The following is a 15,286-nucleotide window of genomic DNA, read 5'->3' on the forward strand; positions in this document are numbered from 1 at the left end:
TAAACATAAAAAATACATTCACTGTGTTGTTCCAACAAAACTTGGTATCAACTACATGCTAGAGAAAAGCTGTAGCAAGCAGAAATCAACACGTTCTTACATTAGTTCGTCCTCTTTCTGTGAAAACATGCCACTACATTTTAATGTGTGAATCTAAGCATATCTAAGCATGAGGAAAGGTATAATTTTGAACTTTCCTGAGAGTGCTTAAAAAAACTTTCATTTTCAGTATAAAAATGCAATAACATAAATAGCAACCCAATTAATTTTAGTAAAAGTAGAGGATTAGAAACAGGTAAGGTAGGGTATAAACTACTATGCCACAATGAGCTGCTCATATTTCATGCAAAGTAACAATAAGCATTTCTCTAGATACTACATTTTGTGAGATATGAATTTCAAATAAAAATCATAAAGACATTTCTCTTTTTCTCTTAATATGGCACAATCTCCTCTCATGAAGTATATCACATGACTTTTCTTCTAGAAAATATAACATGTATCCTCCTACATTTTTTAGACCCCTAACATTTTCTTGACTTCTTATTCCTAGAAGGATATACAAATATTAAAAAAACTAAGAAGGAGAAATGATGCCATATTTCTAAACTTAGGGCTAAATTTACTTGTCAGGAACATGTTTAAGTCTTACAGAGAAAAGACAGACATATTCATATTAGTTTTAAACACATCAACAAATTAGTTTTCTGATATAGGTATTTCGAAAGATGACAGCCATTGCCCTGAAACATGCATACGCAGTAATATGATTATCACTAAATGGAAATCCCATTGAGACTCATATTTCAATTTTCAAGATTATAATTTTAAAGGGAAATTATAAAGAATCATGTCATTCTTGCAGAAAATATGGGCTCTGTAGTTACATTTTTGTAATGGATATTAACAGTCAACTATATTGGAAACTATTTTTCCATGCAAAACTGATCAAACTCAAGCTTACATATGACACACTAATGATGGAGCTATCATCTAATGAGAATCAGGAAAAATAAATTTTAAGCCTTAACTCAAACAAACAACAAAACTGCAACCCTTTGCCACAGAACATTGTTTAGATACTATCTTCACAAGCTCTTATTTTTAATTGAAGTATGTTTGGGGGATTTAAGAAAAAATATCCTCAGTCTGATTTTTGTGAAACATCTGAGTGATTTTAAAGTTATAGGAGACAGAAAAAGAATGGTCAGTAGAGTTAGTGAATCTGTTATTCCGAATTCCCTAAATTGTGTCTGCCTTCAGGAAACACAAGCCATGGAGGAGAGGGATCTACATGTACAACAAAACAGGATGCACACTGCAAAATAAGCAAAGGTGAAAATATCCATCTGCAGAATGAGAAGGAACTGCAGATGGAATGGACACACATAATTTTCAAAAAATATATAAGAATATCAAAGATTATTTCTGGCATTATTGACTTTAGCTTTGTGTACAAATGATTTATTGGCCAATTTGGCTTATGTACTAGACATTATCAAGGTTATATCATTATGAGATGCTTCAAAGGGATCATTCAAGGGCAAAAAAGAAAGCAAAACACATTAAAACATAAAGGATAAATATGTGACCTTAATATAAATGGAGGCATTGCTTAGGTATGATGAAAATCAACAAGCAGATAAAGAATAAATGAAAACCCTTTAGAAGTTGATGACATGATGAAAATAAAAAAAATAAATTCACACATAAATATTGGAGCCTCTTTAGGTATAGAAAACTCATTTTTATGTTTACATATATTTCATAAAGGGATTAATTATTTGATTTATTCTATTCATCAAATTTCTATAAGCTAAAATACAGTGAGAGATGATATAAAGGTGATTATGGTATAGGAACACAGCACTGATTCTGACCCATATCTTGTAGAAGAATTTTGTGGATGATGATCAATTTGTACAGAAATATAAAGGGGGAAATTTTAGTTCTTTGAGGTAAAACCAAAAGTGGCAGTAACTCAGTTAATTCAATTACTTCAAATTGACAGGTTGGATAAAGATCCAAATATTAGCAAGAGCTAGGGGCATAACCAAATACATGCTACATCATCATGAAAACCAGGAAGAGAAATTGCTCTCATTAAGTTTCAGCATAAACATAGTCACCATTGGGAGTCAAATGGAGGACAAAAAGCTGCAGAATCATCTTTAGCCTTTCAGCACTAGTCTCTGGAAGTGGTAGATCCATAAGACCTAACAGGTTTTCTTAGCAATTACACATGATTATGAGTGGAAGAACAAATAAAACAGCACCATATATTATAAATAAATAAAATCCTCTACCATAATTATGTCTTTCAGTTTGAACTTGGTTTTTTAAAAACTGGTATTTCAGTTTCATGAAATGAATACTGATTTTATAATCTATTCTTTCAAATAAGGACCTCTTACAGCTTTTAAAAGTGCTTTTATTGAAAAGTCTCCTAAAATTATATTAGATAGGAAACTAGAAACAGGGCAACAACCATGGGAGTGGAGGTGGGGCAGTGCTTGTCATTTAAAAAAATGACAATCTGGCCAGCGCCAGGGCTCACTAGGCTAATCCTCCGCCTACCGGCGCCGGCACCCCAGGTTCTAGTCCCGGTTGGGGCACCAGATTCTGTCCTGGTTGCCCCTCTTCCAGGCCAGCTCTCTGCTGTGGCCAGGGAGTGCAGTGGAGGGTGGCCCAAGTGCTTGGGCCCTGCACCCCATGGGAGACCAGGATAAGTACCTGGCTCCTGCCATCAGATCAGCGTGGTGCGCCGGCCACAGTGCGCTGGCCGTGGTAGCCATTGGAGGCTGAACCAACGGCAAAAGGAAGACCTTTCTCTCTGTCTCTCTCTCTCACTGTCCACTCTGCCTGTGGGGGAAAAAAAAAAGATTCTCCATAATATTCCAACTGGCAACCTTTCCTTTATGAGTTTAAATACTGGGTGAACTTCATTATGTTGAAATGTTACCACCAAAGACTTGGATTTGCAAGTGGCCATATTTCATTAAAGATTCTCCCAACAATTTTTAGGAGACAAAAGAAATGCAATATCAACAATTCCAAGTTCCAAACATATGATTATATCCATATATACAATTTAATACCATATGTGCATATATATTTGTGGAAAACCTCAACTATTGCTCTTATGATGAAAATATTCTATATAAACGCTTAAATTTCTAGGGTTTCCTTGATGAAAATATGTCAAGGCCACACTGATAAGACAGACATGTGGACATTAGGTCCAGAAAGCATCGGAAAGTGATGTGGCTTTCAGTCAGCAGAAGAACAATTACACATGCAGCCCAGAGAAATGCTCATGTGTCACTCATGTTCATGACTATCACTGACATTTAGTTATGTATTCATGCAGATAAGTTTGAAAAGAATACATTGTGTTTTGTGAAAGATCTGTAACAACTACTGTTCTTTACAACTAACTACCAGCTCCATGCAGACTGTACTGAAATAAGTTTTCTTTTGGGGTATAATGGAATAGACATAAATGTGTGTATGTGTATGCATGTGTATAATTATCTAGCTTTTCTTTATAAGGGGTAACAGCAATAAGTGATTCCAAATAGCTACCATAATTCCTAATACTTTAATCTCTGAGACACATGCTCGTAAGTCAAAGAGCTGCATAAATATCCAAATGATGGAATAGAAGAGCTATCTAGGGTTTTCTTCTTTTCCCAGCTTATCTTGATGAAGAATTCCTCTGCATCAAAAACAAATAGATCTTTATGGAGGATATATAAATGACAATGACATGAAGATATAAAGACTGCCCTAAATTCAGATTACCACATATATGTAAAAAAATCCTCTATATATTTTTCAACCCATTTAAAGCATGAATGAAATCATTTCACAGACCCTCACATAATAGTAGTTGTTTGAGAAAAAGCATTTTTTTTTAAATAACTGTTGATTTAGGAACATGTGGAATGATTTTTTATTTTAACAATTACAACAGCCCTCATGTGTTTTTCAAAAGAGGAATAATAGGTAAAAGATACCATTTGGTCTATAGTTAATGCTTCATTACAATTTTATGGTATGTTCCATTCTTTTATGGTCCAAAGGAGATGGAATCAACAGTTAATTAGTTTTTAAGCCAGGATTCAGAAATGCTGTTCTCTTTTAAATGTAAAAAGCAGCATTTGATAACTCAGTGGGCTTCTGTTTGAGCAAGCACACATATGTTCAAAGAGACACTGATAGAGGGAAAGGACTGAGGAAAGGAGAGAAACAAAGAAAGGGAAACAGAGAAGAAAACAGAAGAGGGACACTGAGAGAGAGACTGACCACTCATGATGAAGCTATCCAGAATTACGCCATCACATAATCTAAAAAGAAGACATATTAATTTCCATATATAAGTTTATGGAGTCCCTGAAGGTCTTAATCTGTGAGAGTGAAGCACATTCTAGACAAGCAAGTAGTGCACCTGTCTCAGAACAAAACATTGCCAGGCATTATCATATTGTAAAATACACTGTAATGGAACATATGCCACCTACACCAAAGTGGGTAATTGCCAATCCAATGACTATCCTTAGACCACTGCCCGCCTACAGGCTGTTGGCAGGTTGGGAAGAAAGGAAGTCATCTGTCAGAGAAGCACTGGTAGGTTCAGGCAAGAGGCTGGCTGCAGATTCCATAGTTCTGCAACAGAGAAGTAACTGTGTTGCCAACAAGCAAATGGAGGATATACTGGGTACATCCAGACAGGAATTGTCTTAGAAGATGTTAACAGCTTCCAGGATAAAGAAGCAATTTCCACTGACTAGCTGGAAGAGAAATATTTGGCTACAGCAAGAGAACCACAGGTTAGAGGTTTCTGGTGATGGGAACCCCCATCAGACACCTGTCAAATATCCACAGAGAAAGTCAGCTTTAACATGTACCAAGCCTGATAGATGATGCTACAATTAAGGATGTTAGTTCCCACAGACTCTCCCCTTTTCTCTCCTTCCAATACAACTAACAGTGCCAGAAGCTTCAGACATGAATACGACCATGAGAAACCTATAGGATGAACAGAGAAGCCACTTCCCACACGTTCTTGCCTCCAGGTCTCCTGCCTGGAGCAGTGTCAGCTAATCCAGATAAGTTAACTTGAATTAAATTCACAGCTTTGCATATTACACATGATAGGGCATTTTAATTAATGAGATGAGATTTGTATGACGTGGAAGGACTGTAGGGTGCTTTACTCGGTGAATATGAGAGAGGTCACAGGATTCTTTCTAATTTAACCTAAAGGACAGAGAAGAATGAGTCCAACAAAGCAATCTGAATAATCCTGAGGTAGTTGGCTAGGGGATTATATGATTTTCTATTACTTTTCAAGGTATACATGTTACAGTAGAATCTAAAATTTCTAATTGTCAAAAGCACATTTGACTTGTACAGATCTTCAAAACAAAACAAAAAAAGAGCTCAAATCTAAAATTTACTAAGATACACACACACAAACACGCACATACAATGTTCATCAGTGTCCTAAAGCAAAAGCAACAAAACGTTTTCATTATATGGTATCTAAATGAGCACATATTTCATCATCAACATGTTTTATCACTAAGTGTAATCATATTTCAAAGGTGCATGTTTGACTTTGAAGCTAAGACACTGGGTTGAGACGTCCACATCCCAAACTGGAATGCTTGGGTTTGAGTCTTGACTTCACTCCTGACTCCAACTTCCTACTAATATGCACCCTAGGAGGCAGCAGGTGATGGCACAAGTGAAGTGGTTGAATCCCTGCTACACATGTGGGAAATTTGATTGAGTTCCTAGCTCTTGACTTTAGCCTGACCCAGCCTCAGCTACTGAAGACATCTAGGGAGTGAACTAGCAGATGGGAGCACGACATTTGATTTTTGTGTGTGAATATATGTATATGTATGTATGTGTTTGTGTTTGTCTTTATCTTTGTCTATCTTTGCCTCTCTGTCTCCATGCCTCTCAAATTAATTAATTAATCAAAGAATAATATTTGAAAACAAGAAGGTAGCATTAGTCAAAGATTAAAAACACAGAAGGAAGTGTTTCTGGATGCTGCGATTAGGAGAATCAGGACAAAGAGATGACATCCTTGTTACTAGAAAGAGCCTTCCGAGACCAACAAGAGAATTGTGAAGCTGGGATCAAAATTTAACTACTAGCAGAGGAAATTATGAAATTTCAAAAACTGACCATTGAATAAAAGTGGGAATGGTTTAATTAGGAAAGGATGGATGATATATGTAAATTGTTCCTAGGAATTTTATAAAGAAGTCGATCTCAAAGGTCATTATGGTGTCTACATCATGAAAAGAGTAACTTTAATAAACAAAAGATTCTCTGTCTATAAATTATAGAACTGAAAGGAATTAAAAATATAGGGCTGAAAGGAGTTAAAAAGAGCAAACATTGCAAAAAGCCAGGGTGGACACATGTCTGTTTGGGAAACACTAATGAACAGGCACTGAAAAGACATAGAAAAGAGCAAAATTCTCAGAAGGCTCCATCAAGAGAACTGGATTCCAAGTCCAGGAAAAACAGTGCAGATAAAATGTAGTCACATGTTGCAACAATCTTAACATTCATAACAGTAAATCGCAGACCAGAAAAGAATAAGGCAATGCAACTTTTTTGTACCCTTGAGGAAAAAAAGAGTAGGGACATTAGTTTTGGTGAGATACTAATTTCCATTCAGAATCCCAGGGTATTAAGAATTGAAAAGGACCTTCCTCCCTCTTGTTCTCTCTTTTTTTCCTGTCTTTTTTTTTTTCTAACAGATGAAGAAACTGAAACCAAAGGTAGTAGTGTTACTTCAGTATTATAAGTGATGCTACTTATGACAATGCTGGCCCGTAAACTTGGCCTCCAGAATCCGGCAACTGCCTGTTTCCACAAGATACAGCTATTCACCTACACGGTTTAATTACTGTTTTCTATGGTAAAGCTTAAGGGCTAAACAGTAGGATTTTAAGATTAAGTCATCGTGGCTTTGTGGCAAAAGATTTACCACAAAATAACAAAAACCTTCCCATTGACCCAAAGCGTATCATCATTCCCAAGCCAATTATATTAAAACTACATGGTTCTCGGGGTGGAGAATATTTTGGTATGTACAATTACAGATGAAACAAACCAAAACATATAAAAGTATAATTTGAGACCTGTAAAATATTTGTTCATTACAATAAAGCAGTTAGTTTGAACACTAATCGTAAAAGCACACTAGGAAGCAAAATAAAAAGATTAGAGGCAACAGCAAACATGCACTTTTGGATCACAATTTCATTGCAAATACATGGAAACACATACCCATTTTTCCACATCAACTTGCTGTGGAAAGAAAAAGCCAAAATAAATAACAAACAAACAAATAAATAACTAGCAACGTTTCAATTACTGTCATTTAAATCAATAAAAATGTGGTTCCTGAACCAAAATCTATTTTGAATTCTAAAATATAAAAAAAGTATTCAAGCTTTTAATTAACTACATTAAATCTCATCAAACAATAAATTAATTTAATAATCAGAACTCAAAAGGCATTAGACTGCAAATGCACCAGGTACATGATTAATCCAATGTCTTCGCAAACAAAATTGAACATTTACCCAATTCTCAAATATATCAGACCTACTATTCTCTAACCATAAAAATCTATATAATTAGAAGAATCAATCTGGAAAAACAAAACCTAACTATAATTTTCCTCATGATATTCAATACAAAATTTCTCTTGTCCCAATATTTCTAACATAAATTTCATAATTTAAAAGGCATACTCTGCCAAATAATTCTGAAATCATATGGGAATAAAATTATTCTTAAAGTTGTATTTATTGACAAATGTATATTAATCTCATTATGTGGCTCTTTAAGAAGTAAGTAACAACAATCACACAGTGTAAATAGAATCAAAAAAGCCACATGTGAGCATACTCTTTCTTCTGTAACATTCCACGTTCCCTAGCCAATGCATCAGCATCATAAAAAAAAAAATTGAGGGATATATTCAGTATCCAAGGTCAGTGTCTATAACTCACCCTTTCTATGGAATGTGCGATTGTTGTCCTGTCAGACTGGAGGCTTACCTCAGGATCTTGTTGCATTTAAGTGTATTTGTAATTTTTTCCCTTAAAAAATTCATTAAATCTAATGCTACTTAGTTGGAAATTTTGGCCAATGGCTAAGTATTTCCATCCCTTAGAAAGCATGCACCCAGAAGGCAATGTGTACAAACTGTATAACATAATCATAATTTTAAAAATGTTACAAAGTGGCATTAAAAGAATTAACCTGAATATATAGGTGGAAATTCCTGAATTGCTGGTGAAATTCAACTGGTTTCTTATAGCACTGTATTTTAGCTTCTCTAAAATTTATTTAGTCTTCATAAATACTTCTTCTAAACCTACCCTTGTCTTTGTATTTTAAAAACATCATATTGCTATTTTATGAAAGAATACCTTACTGAACTATATGGCTTTCATTAAAAAATTTTCAGGATATTTTGCTTTTGTGTAAGTTAAACATTTTAAACATTAACTTATCCTAGCAATGAATCCAACTCTTTACATCAGATCCTGGAGCAAAAAGAAACAAAAGAAGCTTGTCCAATCCAGTACAGTTATCACGCATGTTTATTCTCCCCAAAGGACAGGTGTTTATATTTATTCTAATGAAAATAATTCAAGAAGTATGAGATATTTTCATTTTTACATTTATCAGGAAAATAGTATCTGTCATATTTTCATTGCTATCAATGATTTCTCAAAAACATATTATACCATCATAATCATACTCACTACACACACACACACACACCCTAAGTATTATGGATTTTTTCAAAAGAAATAATTTATAATCAAATGTCAGCTACTAAAATCAGCTAGAGCAGATCTTTAATGATCTATATTACATAAAGAAAGCATAGTTCCTTAAACAGAATTAGTGGCAATGATATATCAGACTCAATCTCCAAATACATAAAGAAGGGCTTAGCAATAGCATGTGCTGGGAATGAATTATCAGCTAGACACACAAGACAAGACAAATGGTCCACAGAGTTAAAAGACTGACTAACATACAATAAAGTTGCACTTAGGAAGAAGCAATGCAGAGCGATTTCATGACATGTCTCTTATTCGCAAGAATCATTGAGTTCCTGCAAATGTGAAAAGGAGAATAATTTACATGAAGCTAATCAAGGAAGAAAAATTAAAAATTTACAATCAATTTGATCAACTTTTAGATCAATAAATACATTTACAAAATCCATAAAAAATGGAAGATAAATAATATTTTCCAATAATATATTATCCAATTACGTATGAGTTTTAAGAAATACATTGACTCCATTATTTTAGAGAAAAATATTTTGATATCTGCATTAAAGTATATTAAATATCCTATCATATTAACACTAATAAAATACAATCTTATTTTTAAAATAAAAGAGTTCCTTTAGAGGAAGCAACAGTCATTGAAATGTCAACTTGATTTAGCAAAGAGAATATAAGAATCCAATATAAAAAACCAATTAATTCTAAATTATATCAGGTGAAAGGTGGACAATTCATACAATATCTCTTTTTGTATTCACATTTCAATTATAAACTTGGGCACATAAATACAAGATATTCCATAACCTTAAGAAAAAAAAGACTGCTTTTTTGGCTGCTTCTTCTAGGTTACCTAATTCTGTTTTACTGTTAAAGATGGAGAATCCTATTATAATTAACCCTAAATATGTACTACATATTAAAAACTCATAGTAGTTCCCCTATATCTGAAGAGGATTCATTCTAAGATCCCAGACAGATGCCTTGGGGTCTTGCATTGCACTGAATCCTATATATACTAAGTTTTTTGAATTTTCTATATGTCCTGCAAGATTGTTACACAGTACCAGAGTTAATCTGTCTCTGCTGATTTTATGCCATGGTACCTTCTTCACATCGCTACCTTTATGTTTGGCGGCTGCTATTAAGTAAAATAACAATCACTTGAACACAAGCACTGCAAGAACACCACAATAGGTCTGACAACCCAGATGGCTATTATATGACTAACAAGGAGTGGCATATACAGTGTGGACACACTGGACAAAGGAATGATTTGTGTCTTAAGTAGGGTGGTGCGAGATTTCATCACACTACACAGAACAGAGTACAATTTAAAACTTATGACTTGTTTATCCTCAGAATTTTCCATGTAATAGTTTCACACTGCAATTGGCCAGGTAATTGAAACTCTGAAAATGGAAACCACTGATATGCGCCAGGCTTTGAGTCCCAAACTTTATATGCAATCGTACTGTGTGTATTTTATATGAGGAAAGGAATGATATATAAAGACATTATGGATCTTCCACAACAACAAGAGAATGTCATATAGTTACTAAATAATGGAGCAGGAACTTAAAATTTGGTTTCTCAATCTATACCAAAGACAGGATACATTATCCTTTTCTCTTTTGTTTCAAGTTTTTAAACTGCATTTTGTTTGGAATTCTTAATGACCCATTCCTTAAAAAGGTAACACTTAATAGGATTTGTCAACAAGAAAGTAACATCAAGGTAAGAGAACAGTACAATATACCTGTAGATGCTTACAACATCAAACATTATTTCCAATTGTTCAAACTACTTGCCTGGTTTTGTGCATAGATATATTTCTAGATAATTACATTATGACAATAAGAACCCCATCACAAATATGAAATTTTTAATGTTGAGTGTTATACAAGAAAAGCTATCCAAATATTTAGTGTATGCCTATGACCCATTATGCTGCTGTTAAATTTTTTAAAGTAATGTTAGAGAACAGTGAAAAACACCACCACCAACAAAAAACTACTCTACCCTGTAACTAATTCTCCATCACACAAATGTATTATTAAAGCTGGAGAGAAAAATATCTAAAAATTCCCAGGACTCAAAATACAGAAAAGCCATTCATATTTTTTAAAGTTTATTCATTTATGATTTGGAAGGGCTACACTTTTACTGACAATAATAGATATATAAACATATGAAATCATGAGTATAAAATAAAGCTTGCTAAAATCTTACTAAGTAAACAAACCCATGCAAACAGCACCTACATCCAAAAATAAGGTAGCACAAATCACTCCTTCCCAAGGTAAGCATTAATACTATCCCCAATGATTGCTTATCCTTCTTTTGAATTGGAATTAAAGTGTATGTATTCTTTTCTACTTAGCCACCATAACTGAAATTAAGTTTGTAAATCCATCATGTTTTGAATGAAGCTACAGCTAATTCATTTTCACTACTTAACAATATTCCAATGTATGGAAATATCATTTATCTATTTAACTATTGATGAGCACATGTTTTTTTTTTACATTTTCAATTTTTAATTTTAAATTGTTCTTAACAGATTCAATGTGTTTTGTAGATACAATACATAATGATATTCCTCTCCTCCCTCCCTCCCTCTCCCACTCTCCCTGTTATCTTCCTCTATCTTCTTTCCTTCTATGTTTTTTTTTAGTTTTTGATAAAACATATATTGAGGGCCGGCTCTGTGAAACAGTAGGTTAATCCTTAGCCTGCAGTGCCAGCATCCCATACGGGCGCCAGTTCTAGTCCCTGCTGCTCCTCTTCCAATATGGCTCTCTGCTGTGGTCTGGGAAAGCAGTAGAAGATGGCCCAAGTGCATGGGCCCTGCACCCACTTGAGAGACCAGAAAGAAGCTTCTGGCTCCTGGCTCCTGGCTCCTGGCTCCTCATCAGCACAGCTCCAGCTGTTGCGGCCATTTGGGGAGTGAACCAATGGTGGGAAGACCTTTCTTCTCTGTCTCTCCCTCTGTCTGTAACTCTACCTCTCAAATAAACAAATAAAATTTAAAAAAAAAGTAAAAAAGAAATTTTTAATTTATATTACAGTTAAAAGGCTTAATACTTCACTGAATAAGAAGTTTAACAAATAAAAAAGCAAAAAGACCCTAGATTAGTAAGAATACAGAAAACAGTTATAAACAAGAATTGAGCAGAAAAATGACCATTTCACCATGGGTTGATTTTGAGTTGGAACTATTACAAATAATTCTGTGATGAATGTTCTCATATTCTTTTTGATAAGTACATTAATATATTTCTTTTGGGCATATACCAGGAATGGAAAATGTGCATCAAAGATATATAGATGTTTAGTTACAGTACATGTTGCCAAGCAGTTTCCAAAAGGATTACATGAATTTACATTCTCATCAACAGTGTATAAATTTAAATTGCTTTATATCCTAATATAACTGGTATTACTAGTTTCTTTAATTTTAACTTTTCTGGTCCAGGTATAATAATACCACATTGCAGTTTCAATCTGCATTTCTCTGATGCCTACTTAGATGAAGCAACTTTTCATATGCTTTGGAAATTAGAATACCTACTATTATCAAGTTTTTGTTCAAGTTTTACACATTCCTTTTTTTTTAGACTGTTTTTTCTCCTTGATTTGTCAGAGTTCGTCATACATGGTCTTTTGTCATACATGGTCTTTTGTCATACACACACACACACACACATATGGCACATCTATAATATATATGTACACTGATTTATGTACACATATGGCAATTATCTACTCCCAGTCTGTGTCAGGGCTTTTTAGATTCCTAATAGCAACCCTGATGAAAAGAGGATCTTAACTGTTGTGCAATTCATCTAACTTTTCTCTCATTTTGTGGTATATTTTGTCATGAAGAGGTTTTCCTACATTATCTTCTAAAAAACTCATTATTGTAGTGTTTACCTGACAGCCCAATGCACCTGGTATTGATTTTGTGTGTATGATAATAAAGAGGGAGTCGAGATTTGCCCTTACCCCCCAACCCCATTGTCCTGGCTATACAATCAGTGAGGAGTGAAAGGATCATTCATAAAAAGATAATCCTTTCCATATCACACTGCATTTTCACCTACCCATGTGTTAAATAACCAATCTGTACATCAATCTAAAAACTCTTCAGTTTTGGTCTATTTTTCTAACTCTGTGCTAATATAAAACTAACAATTTTTATAACATTGAAACAAGCTTTGACAACTGTTAGGCAAATAGTCCAACTTTGTTCTTTTCTTCCATATCATATTTGTTAATATTGCCCTTCCTTATTTCCTGTGTTCCCAAAATCTGAACATACTATATGCTCCCCATTTAGGTCATCTTTATTTTTCTCCAAATGTTTTTCAACTTTCTGTGCAAATGCACATTTTTTAGAATGATTCATAAGTGTGTGATGTTCTATTATACTACTCAGTGTACTCTTTCCATATTACATTCCAGGAAAGGGAAAGAACATAGAATGTGCTTAACAATTTCATACCCACCCTTATTAGTGTTAATATTGTTGCATATTTTAAACCATCAAAGGCATTACTGAGGTTATTTTATAAATTTTAAATGTTTAAAATTTGGCCATATTTTTTGGCCATATATTTATTCTTAGCCATCTGTTCTTGCGTTTGTTTTTTTCCTCCCAAATCTGGTATTTCCTTTCTGCCTAAACAATTCTTTCTTCTATTTGGAAATTACCTTAATTTTTATCTGTTTGGAAATGTCTTCATTTCAACTTTTTATTTTTTAGACATTTTTAACAGGCTAATATAGTTCATAGATACAATTCTGAGAATATAATGATATCCCTTTCTCCCTCCCTCACCCTTCTCCCCTTTTCTCCTTTACTTCTGAGATAACTTATCTTTTAATTTACATTGTAGTCAAAGCTTAAAGCTCCAGTAAAAAGAGTTCAGCAAGTAAAAAGTAAACAGATCCTAGTTTAGCAGAAATATAGGCAAGGGTCATAAACAATAATGTAATAAAAATGACTATTTCACTCATTTATGAAAATTTCAAATTACAGATCATTAAAATTATAGCAGTATAGCATTCTTAACCATTAATTTGACAAAGGTATAAAACAAAGTTTGACAAACCTATGTTCACAACAATACTGATACTCACAGGCATTTCTCTTTTTTTTTATTGTTTTTGTTTTGAGTTCCCACATAAAAGAGAGAAAAGGCAGTATTTGTCTTTCTGTGTATTTTATTGGCATGGAATTCAGGGGAAGTGATTTTTTTTTTTTTTTACAAAATTAAAGACGTTATGTCTTGGTCTTCTGTTTCTATCCTTCTGTTTCCTAATCAAATATTAGTCTTATCGTAGCTTTTCATTTTTTTTCCCTCAAATCCAATTGGAAAGCTGGGTGTGAAGCTTATGATTCTGTTGGCTTCTGGATCACTCACTTCTCCCCTAGTATGTAAAATTTCCCAGGGCCGCAACTGAGACCCTGCAGTGATTACCAGGATCCCTATTCCTTAACTGAAAATGAGACTTTTGTATCTGCAGCACAAGATTAAACCCCAAAAGATGTTATTAGTATTGTTTCAAATAATCTGAATGCAGTGACCTATTACACTGCTGAGCCTTGCACGTGCTTCCTGCTCAGCTTCCTGGTTCACTCCCCAGCACAGCTGAGGAGGAAGAAGAGGCCCTGAATGTGTAAAACTTTCCAGAGCATAGGACTTTCTTCTGGGTCTCCTTTTCCTTCAAGACATCTATCCTCAGGTTCTGCCGGAACTACGTATTTCTCTTCCCAGCCACCTAAGTTTAGGCCAAGTTTCTAGGATTTTTCCTTCTTCTCAGTCTTTTCCCAGCTCAATACCTAGCGTATGTCCCAAAGGGAAAACTGATGTAAAGACTGTGAGGCCTGTCCCAACGCCCTCTGCCACAGGATTTCAGCGCATTCAGGTTCTAGCCACCTCTGAAGTTCCCCGTGCTTTCAAACATACTCCCTTTGCATAATACATCGTGATTTATTGCTTCTTCAACTTTTCCAGTTTGGGGAATGTGGTTTCATGTTTTGGTTTTGCTTTTTATATTTTTGTTTTCCCCACGGTTATTTGATGGTCTGGTAACTCTGGAAAGGAAGCTGTTGAGTTTTTTCATTTTCTGAATTTCTCATACAAGGTCTGATCCAAACAATCAAAGACTCAAAGCCAATTACACTTCCTTTGCTTTGGGCCCTGACGTGTCCTTCTCCCCCAGGTTTTATGTATGATATATTGATTCCTTGGTGCTATAGTGATTTGTAAATAAGTGGCCAAAAGGCAATTTAGCAAAGAATTACATGAAATCTATACTACAAACTTTTGTTAGAACATCAACATTTAGCTGGGTCAATTGTATTTCTTTTTTTTTTTTTTTTTTTTTTTTTTGACAGGTAGAGTTATAGACAGTGAGAGAGAGAAACA

At 34.3% G+C, this 15,286-nt stretch overlaps 1 protein-coding gene across 1 annotated transcript in view; it reads right to left on the bottom strand.

Moving 5' to 3' along the window:
• Window positions 1–15,286, bottom strand: part of RYR2 (ryanodine receptor 2) — a gene marked incomplete at its 5' end in the record, with an annotated part of 557,937 nt that overhangs the window by 463,931 nt on the left and 78,720 nt on the right. The window contains 1 exon segment of the mRNA NM_001082757.1: window positions 7,321–7,341. Within this exon segment, the coding sequence (NP_001076226.1) occupies window positions 7,321–7,341 (21 nt within the window).

Source organism: Oryctolagus cuniculus, chromosome 13 (genome assembly GCF_964237555.1).
Source record: "Oryctolagus cuniculus chromosome 13, mOryCun1.1, whole genome shotgun sequence".
NCBI lineage: Eukaryota > Metazoa > Chordata > Mammalia > Lagomorpha > Leporidae > Oryctolagus > Oryctolagus cuniculus.